This window comes from Morone saxatilis, unplaced genomic scaffold (genome assembly GCF_004916995.1).
Source record: "Morone saxatilis isolate NCDOM2014 unplaced genomic scaffold, NCSU_SB_2.0 Contig20, whole genome shotgun sequence".
NCBI classification, from domain to species: Eukaryota; Metazoa; Chordata; class Actinopteri; family Moronidae; genus Morone; species Morone saxatilis.
In genome coordinates this window covers 13,761,485-13,770,499 of record NW_023339763.1, presented here as the reverse complement: position 1 = coordinate 13,770,499, position 9,015 = coordinate 13,761,485, and the positions used below count along the sequence as shown (strand labels likewise).

The following is a 9,015-nucleotide window of genomic DNA, read 5'->3' as shown; positions in this document are numbered from 1 at the left end:
TATATATATATATATATACATATTTATATATATATAATAATAAATATATATATATATATGTATTTATATATATATGTTCTTAATTTATTATATGTTGTATGTATATATGTTGAATGTATATCTGGAGTTGTAACGAAAGTAATTTCCCCCTGGGTATTTCTGATTCTGATTTCTCCAAAAAACATTTTTATACTCAGTAATTAAAATTCATTCTAATATTTTCCCCATCATCAGTGCACAATAAATTGCCTTAAAGTCTGTAAACGTGCAGTATGCAATGGAAATTTCTCATTACAAATCAGGGGGCCAATATTATACAATGGAAGCTTCTTCTCATCCCAATCACTTAAACGGCAGATTATCAAGAACATATTCTGGTAAATATTATTTTCCTGACAACTGTAGGTGTCTGTTTATTGCGTGTGTATGTATTTTGTCTATGTGACATGCTTCAAAGATGGTGATGCATCTGGACTCTCAGAGGCACACAGACAGAGCTTTGTTTTTTGTGCTGCACACATGTGGTCCAATAATGGTCACTCATCTAATTCGAGCAGGGTGAGCAGCTCACTGATGAAGACTCCAGCAGCGAGGATGACGAACATGAGCAGCACAGTGACGCCACGTCGTATCACCAGCTGCCTGACTGACAGAGCCACGTCATTTGAAGTCTGCTGACCTGCACCGAGTGCTTCCAGCTTCCCCTCTACCAGACTCAGAGAACTACATCGACTGGTCTTTATGTGGGGCTGTTTCTCATCAGAGTCCAGGGCTGTGAGGGAGAGAGTTTTACTTAAATGGTTCATGTCGGCTAGCTGTACATGTACACGTAGCTGTAGGTAAAATAACTTGTGTTTACCCTTGTTTTCTATCCCAAAGATGTTGTTGCTCTCTGTAATGTTGACTCCTGCTCTTACCATTGCCTATTCAGAGATATTAAAAACATCTAGATCAGGGTTTTTTCATATTTAAAAGACACATAATAACAAACTACAATATTAATACCACATGCTGACCACATTGCTGATTTTGCAGTTATCATAATTTTGCAATGTCACTGTATTAACTAAATTAGTTGTACTTGTACCATTAGAGTTACTCACCTCTTCAGTGGCTTTCTTCCAGTTTAGTTTACACAGAAAAAGTGTAAAAAATACAGACTGTATCAAAACGCTAATTAAAAACCCTGCCCACATCCCTGCAACAGAGATGGAAACGGGCAGTTTATAAGTTTGAGTGGAAATATGATTAAATTTGTCACTTACTACTTAATATTTAATATGTCCTCACCCACAATGCCCATTTTGACAGGGAACATCAAAGACACTCCAATTGGCAACCCAATGAAGTAGAAACCCACCAGGTTACACACGGCACCAATCTTTTGCTTCCCTGCCCCCCTGACAATGCCTTGTATCACACCCTGTGGAGGTAAAACAAAGAGAAATCTAAAATCTGTGCAACCAGGTCAGGTTTATTTTAATCAGCAGGAGGGATAAAGTGACTTGTATGGCAAGGGTTATCACCGCATAGGCCTCAGCAACATGGACGAAACAGTACATCTTCATGACATCAGCTACTCTCTGAATAATGTCTCTAAAAGGAAATGCAGATATGAAAATGAAATTCTAACAAACACAGAGTTCAAAGTTGATCGAACATTAAATAACTACCATGTCTCAGGTAGTGACAGTGCAAAAAGCAAAAGTCCAAACTCCTTTTGCTATCAAGGGTCAGTGTCAGAAGTTAATACATGATGAATTATACTTTATACGAGTTCTGTGCCGGGTTTGTCTGTTAGCTATTGTTTTTGAGGTAAGAAAACAAAAACTGATGAAAAATCTGTACTTACCTCTCTGTGGTAAAAATGTAACCAATCACATCCCTAGACACACCAAGACAAGCTCCAATGATGCAGGAGACAGTAGCTGGATTGGGCATAAGAAACAAAGCACGCTACTACACAAAGGTGGTAAAGATATACAAAGCATACCATGGATTAGAATATATTTTAAATGAACAAGTGACAGAGAGAACAGAAGGCAGAGAACAACATTTAAAAGGACAAACATGGCAAATGACTTTGAAAAAGGTTTTGTTTGTAGATCAGAGGAACATATCCGTGGAGCTCTCCTGCGTAACACAACTCGACATAGCAGCCATTGCCTCCTCTGTGGAGATTTGTCAGGCTTTATATCTCATTCATACATGCACATATGAGGGAGACCTTGCTGGATAGCTTGGCTTGCTCTGTGTTCCCAGCACCAAGAGCATTTCCTACCCGCACACTGGCAGTGACAGAGAAACCCACTGGAAACTGTGGGACAGGACAACATAAACAAAAACATTACTTTGTAGACAAATAAAGTAATAAACCAAGATTCTATCAATGTTTCAGGTATCTACACAAATATTACATTAGCATAGATTTTGTGTTCTATCACTAATCCATCCTAACTACAAAAAAAGCAATAAAGAAGTTACCATGTAAACAACAGCAGCCAGTTCATAGACTATAGACTGAGCTCCCAACTCGACCTCACTGATGATACCTGCCAGGAACCCGGCGATCTCATACAGCCACCACTCCAGACAATGCATCAGCATGCTGGGGATGGCCAGTTTGAGGAAAGGACCCCACTCCTGCAGGCAGTCTCCTGACCAACCTACAGTGAGAGATAAAAGGAAGTGAGATGCATTCAGTGAAATGTATTTATTCTAAGGCTGTTGTCCTACTCGATAAGTAGTCTATAGATAAAGCCAGTAGCATTAACATTATTTAAATACACATTTTAACCAGGCGTGAGCCTATCGTGACATCACCCAGTGGTTTTGTGAAGTACCATTTTGAAGCCTCGAATTTGACGTTTTAGCTTGCCATGACAGTTGGCGTCATGACAGAGCAAGCAAAGGTGACGTACTGCGAGTTGAGCTGCTCTCATTGGCTGCGCAGTTTCCACTCGTCCACAATCTCGTATTAAAGCTAAACAGTACACTAAAATATGTTTCTGAAATGATTTTAGGAGAGAAATAGGCAACGCAGCAACAGAATCCTCTGATGTAACTGTAGTCATGTAACTGTAACAGTTACTCAAAAATGAACTTGTGTGTCTTCAACCCCAGAGTCATAGTCCTGGTTGGAGCCTCCGTTCTTCTTGGAGGCTGTGAACCCAGTTTTCGTTGTGCACTCCTTGGCAATATTCCCCACTGTATTCCCCGCTCCTATGCTAATAGTGTTTAAACTACCCCTGTCCTTCGAGATCCCAGGCCAGGTACAGACAGCTAATAGGATTGTTAACTAGCAAGTACAGTTAGCATATGCAACAGTGCACCAGTTAGTGACTCCTGTGTAACACAAAAAAAAGGTTTGTGTTTCAGCAATCCCCTGATACTTCTGTCCGGGTGACAAGACTCAGCTCCAAGACTGATTTTGACGTTTGTTTTTCTGCCATTATCTGACTAACAAAAAAGTGTCTATGAAGACATCGACTAACGGTTAATTCAACTATTACGGGGGCCCTAATTTATACTCATCGAGACACCACACAGCCATGTTATGCTACTATTTAACTGAAGAACTGTGAGACTGTCATGTCTACAATGGGATGTTCATCACATGACAGATTAAACAAGAGACTACAACAGACATGCTGGCGGATCTGCAAGGCTGTTCTTAGGCACAGAGGTGCTTTGAGCTAAATTCTAACATCAGCACGCAGACACACTCACAACGACAATCTGAACATGCTGAAATCATTAGGTAGTAACAGTCAAATTAAGTTATCCCTACAGTACCATAATCCCTTAAACTTACCGCCCCATGTAGCTTTGTGCAGACCCCTGGAGCAGATGTACACAAACAAGAACACAGCCAGGGAATACTGTGATATGGCATTGGCAGCTGCAGATCCACTTTAGTGGTATAAAGAGGATTAAACAACAACAACAAACAGAAAAGGTGTTTATTGATACTTTGAGTAATATAATTTATTATTATATAATAATATTATAGATTATTATGGTGGGTGTACTCACGCAACACCGAGATTCAGAAGATTGAGGAAGATGTAGTTAATTATTGCATTTAAAACATTGCTGATGGCTCCAGCTATCACCTGAGGCCACATGATGCCCTGTGAACCAAAGCAAGCTGTTTAAAAACCGCCATTTCAACGCATCAGTGCCACTGCTGTTTGTTACTTTCTCACAGTACATGTTCCTTTCTCACACACGCACAAAATGATGTCATTACTGACAAACTTTCAGTGATTATTTTGTTTCACATCAGTGGTCTTGCAGTCATTAAATGCACCTGATTCTGAAGATACCTCCCCTGCAGCTGGTACATGAAGGCAGCCTGCAGAATTCAACACGAGGCGATGAATAGGGTTAATTAGATCAATAATGCAACACAACAACCATTCAATACAGCGTATATAGATGGAGATACAAAAAACATTTTGTAGAACCATGGAGGAAGCTGAACTCACTGGCAAAGCCGGCATAAAGATCTTCACATACAGCTGGGAGAGTCTTTATGGCAGACAGAAAAAGGGTAAATCAGAAACAAGTGCAAAAAAAATCATTCACAAGTAATCAGTGTATATGTAACATTTGATGTAATACAACACCATGCAAGAGTATTCGTGCTATTGTACGGCTGTGAAACACTGATTTTGAAGTGGAAGTGGTTCACCTGGCAACCTCTGGGCTCTGTCTGACAGCCAGCAGAATGGGCTGAGTGTTAATGAGGACGGCCCAGCAGGGGAAACAGGCTAAGAGAAGAACCAGAACTCCCTTTTGGAGTATAACTCCTACACGCTTTAGGTTACCACTCCCATAAGTCTGCAAGAAAAGGGGTCAGAAAAACAAAATGAGACTTGCTTGTGTGCAAGGAAAAGGGCATAACTGACACAGAAATAAATTTAAAAGGGCATACTGTGACCACAGCAGTAACTGGACTGACCTGGTTACACATATGTAATAAATATAAGACAAATTGAATACCTGAGATATGAGAGTGTCACATGCGGATGCCAAACCACAGCCAATGGAAATACCTGTGACATTTATTACCTAAATTGAAATGTATGTAAAAGTATTATTAGTGCATAAAGAAAACAAAACAGATACATATTTGGATAAAAAATGCCTGAATGAAATAAATGGTGAATTTCAAAAGCAACACTATGACAGAGAATGAGCAGTGAACTTTGAGAGCAGAATGTCAGAGCAGAAACACAACTCACCGCTATTGCTAATGCCACCCCTGCCAGCTCTGTTTTCCCCAGGTGACCGCAGAACACCATGCTGACGAAGCCGATCAGGAAGCTCATCAACTGTGAAATAAACTGGAAAACAAAATCATGCTCCCTCGTTTTCATAACTATAAAAACATAAATGAACTCCTGCAAACGTAAATGAAACATTCAGCTCCACGTGCAACACATGCAGCTGCTGAGTGAGTTATTATTCATAAAGAAAAGATTGTTTCACAAGGCCTTAAGAGAAAGTTCTTATTTGCTCTGGCAGCTGACATGTGTTATGCTTTGGTTTTGCTGCAGCTCTTTGTATTTCTAAATGTCTTTACTACATCTCTTTTCTTCTTTAGAAAATAGTTCTAGTGATTGCTGGTGTAGGTTTTTGACAGCCTTTGGCATCAAAGGGTTTGCACAAAAGGAGACTAAATGTCCTCGTCTATCAAGTTCTAGGTTTGTGTGATGAATAGGAGCCTGAAAAGTGGATACATGTTGGGTTCTCCGAATTGTTTTTCTCTTCACAAAATTCAGTGTTAAGGAGACACTTGCAAATGTACCTTGTTTCCATAATATACTGAAAATACTGTACTATTATCCTTGATCTTTGCTGTAATAATGGTCTATGAATTTGGGATATATATATTTATATATAAATGGGGGTACTTTTAATTTTTACAGTAATTCAGTAAGATATAGTTTTGATTAATGTCTATAACTTGGATCTCCTAGAACGTATTCAAATTCTGATCGAGTATGACCAACTTCACAAGGGGCGACACCCAACATATCACACCATATTTGTCTGATACTTGAACTATTGATGCCTCTATGGCCTCTCATTTAGGTCAGAGAGAGAAAGTAATCAGTTTGTTGTTGTTTTTCTAATTAGTCTCAATAGTTATAGTTAGGAGTTATTTAACCTGTTAATTACATAGTTATAATAAAGCAGGTGGCAAATTAAAAAGAATGACTGGTATATCGCAGTCCTCATGTTAAAAGTAAAGTAGCAATTAAAGCATTTTCAAATTACAAGCAAGCAAGTAATAAGTCACCTACACTGCTGATTCCTGTGTTGATTCTGTATGATTCACAGACAATCATTCTGAATATTGTTGCGTTACATACCTTTAGGTCTAAAAGGTTCGATCAGGTGGAGTCAAATAAGAGTCTTGTCAACTGTCTAAAAACAATCTTACCACAGGTCCTGCCAGTTTTAAAAACTGAACGATTTCATTCTTGTAGTCCACAGGTACCCAGAGCTTAATGCCTTTCAGCCAGGATCCGCAGCATGAGTCAACACTGTGAGCAGCAGGGGGTGATTCGTCTGTTTTGGACTGTCCATTTACTCCTCTACATGTGGTTTTTGTCGCTAAATCTTCCATACTGAAATAAGATTTGGCAGAAAACAGAACTTAATCCCAAACTGAATTATGTTTGTATAGTACAATTCCCTTCAGACACAGAGAAGAAGGCTGTGAGTAATCAATAACCCATTACCTGTGTAATAATCAATAACCAAGGCAATTTCTACTCACCTTGCTCTCTGTCTGCGAGAGTGGGCATACACATTATGCTGGGGTATTGCTACAAGTCAGATCTCTCCACCCCTGACCCACCCACAAGTTGTGCCTCCTCCAGGACACTTAAAATGCTGCCAAAATGAAGCTGACTGTTTTTCTCTCAGCTGCTCTGGAACATCACAGATCTTGACTGTTTCACCACAGTTCAAACACTGAAATATTTAGATATTTAATATAAGTCTGAATACATATCTCTGTAATTAAAGACTATATGAGTAACAGGGCATTGGCGGAAGGTGGTAGTAGGGAAAGCTCCTTTAAGTTGCTTTAACGTGTCTCACACTGCTTCAAAGTAAAATTTTACCATGTGGATTGGTAACGTTAGAGAAACAAGAAAGAGACAGTCCCACCTTCACAGCCACTCCTCTAAAACACATTTTCATGTGCAATGAGTTGGCGGGTAGAGTATGCGCAGATAGGCCCAACAATCATTTCATTTGGTCCGAATGAAATTATGTTCTGGGATTATTACAAACCTCCAATAACCACAGACGCATTTCCTCTTTTTAATTGCAGCCGGGGAGAGAATTTCAACAAATATAACAAGAAATGCTTCTGACTTAACAGTACAGGTAATTGGCATCATCGTTGCTACTAATGTTGCTCTGTAACTACTTGTATGTGGATGTATAAATTAGCAACCATTTGCTAAAAAGTTTGAGTTTCCTGTACCTTTAATATGTGAAGATCATTAAACTTGATGATCACAACAGAGATGGTCTTCCATAGATACCCGCTTCTATATACATATTAAATAACCTCTTCAATTGCATGTAATTGAGTTGTAATAATTAAAATATGTTAATATGTTAAATATGTTAATATGTTAAATATGTTAATACAATTATGTGGACAGTTATTTGAATCTAATACCTTTGATATTTGTATTTCAGTTACAACATTATAGGCCCAACATTATAATGTATGCGTGAAATGACTGTTTCAGCATATTCCTGATATTAGAGTTTTATTTAAATGACCACAAGAAAGCCAAAGGTGAGATTTAAAATTGTCATCACTTAGTACAAATGACACATTTTCATTGCTAGAAAAAAGAACAGACTGATGGTGAAAGTAATACACGTGTTTGCTGTTGGTTGTCAAACTATTTCGTGACTCAGAGGGAGAGACTTTATTTTCCGCTCACTGAGGTAAATCACTCCTGTCACCCTATCATGTATATTCTTCCTCCCATAGTAACACCTCTTAGTGAGGTGTTCCTCTCTCTGGTTGTGGCTATGAGAACCTCCCATTGGGTGGTGCTGTTTTGCTCTTGTTGAAATTCAAACGCAAAATTTCTGCAACATCAGGCTGCTTCACTGAACTTGAATGGATTTCTAATCATTTCATCAAACGATTTAAACATTTGTTTCTCTTTCAGCTGATTCTAGTCATTAAACACAGTCAAGCGAGCCTGCAATATACCGTTGAAAATATTGTCAAACACTTATAATTTTTGCAATTTCAAGTGTATTCTTTGTCTCGGGGGCCAAAAGCAGAAGAGAAAAAGAAAAAAGGGAAATTAGCGGAGGCCAACGGGAGAGGAAGGGGGTGACACCTAGTGTAGGCTCTCATTCATTTTCCTGGTTCAGTGATGCAGCAAGGCCCACCGGGTCCACCCACCCACCAAATTGTATTCCTCCGGCTCCCCCATTCCAACCACACGCACAGAATCACACAGACACACACACACGTAAATATGTTCCACCAACCAGCGAGGCCGGCGTCCGCCGTGACGTCACACTGCAGTTCTTCTCGGGCTCCACTGGATGACAGTGGCAAGTCACCGCTTTCACATGATGAGCCGTCATTCTTAATGGCGACCGGTCAGAGTGTGTGTACGTGAGTGCATTTGTATATGTGTTTGTGCTTGTGTGCATGTGCGTTTGGGTGGGGTTTGTGCCTGATGGGTAGCGATGGGGTATTGAGGAGGTGGAGAGGGTTTATTGGAGGGGGTAGGTGGGTTTGATGGAGGTGTAGGAGGCGGGGGCGGGCAGTGAAATCACAAATGAGAGGAAATTGTTTTGAGTCACAGCAGATTTGGTGGAGTGAGATAAGGGCTGATGACGGTGGTGGTGGTGTGATTAGGATTAGGGTGGGGGGGTAGGGGTTTGGAGCGAGTAGAAGGTGGTGGTGTTGGGGGGGTAGTGAGTGTGTGCATGTAAGAAGGTTTTGGG

At 39.9% G+C, this 9,015-nt stretch overlaps 1 protein-coding gene across 1 annotated transcript; it reads right to left on the bottom strand.

Moving 5' to 3' along the window:
- Positions 1-49: 49 nt before the first annotated feature.
- On the bottom strand, positions 50-6,814 carry LOC118332058 (multidrug and toxin extrusion protein 1-like). Its single transcript, XM_035667188.1, has 17 exons — positions 6,794-6,814; positions 6,455-6,641; positions 5,250-5,351; positions 5,008-5,076; positions 4,697-4,845; positions 4,491-4,533; positions 4,313-4,357; positions 4,036-4,133; positions 3,815-3,912; positions 2,485-2,666; positions 2,209-2,317; positions 1,853-1,928; positions 1,527-1,596; positions 1,291-1,423; positions 1,104-1,198; positions 860-923; positions 50-772 (listed from the first exon to the last, which is right to left on the bottom strand). The coding sequence occupies exons 2-17, from the start codon at positions 6,638-6,640 to the stop codon at positions 537-539; spliced, it is 1,755 nt and encodes a 584-aa protein (XP_035523081.1). The 5' UTR covers position 6,641; positions 6,794-6,814; the 3' UTR covers positions 50-536.
- Positions 6,815-9,015: the final 2,201 nt, after the last annotated feature.

Bases quoted from the DNA above. Each gene is read 5' to 3' on its own strand.
- LOC118332058 (XM_035667188.1), bottom strand. From the start codon at position 6,640: ATGGAAGATTTAGCGACAAAAACCACATGTAGAGGAGTAAATGGACAG. The intron at 2,318-2,484 runs GTAACTTCTTTA...CCTGTCCCACAG, and splicing joins TGGCTGCTGTTGTTTACATG to TTTCCAGTGGGTTTCTCTGT. The intron at 924-1,103 runs GTGAGTAACTCT...ATCTCTGAATAG, and splicing joins GGAAGAAAGCCACTGAAGAG to GCAATGGTAAGAGCAGGAGT.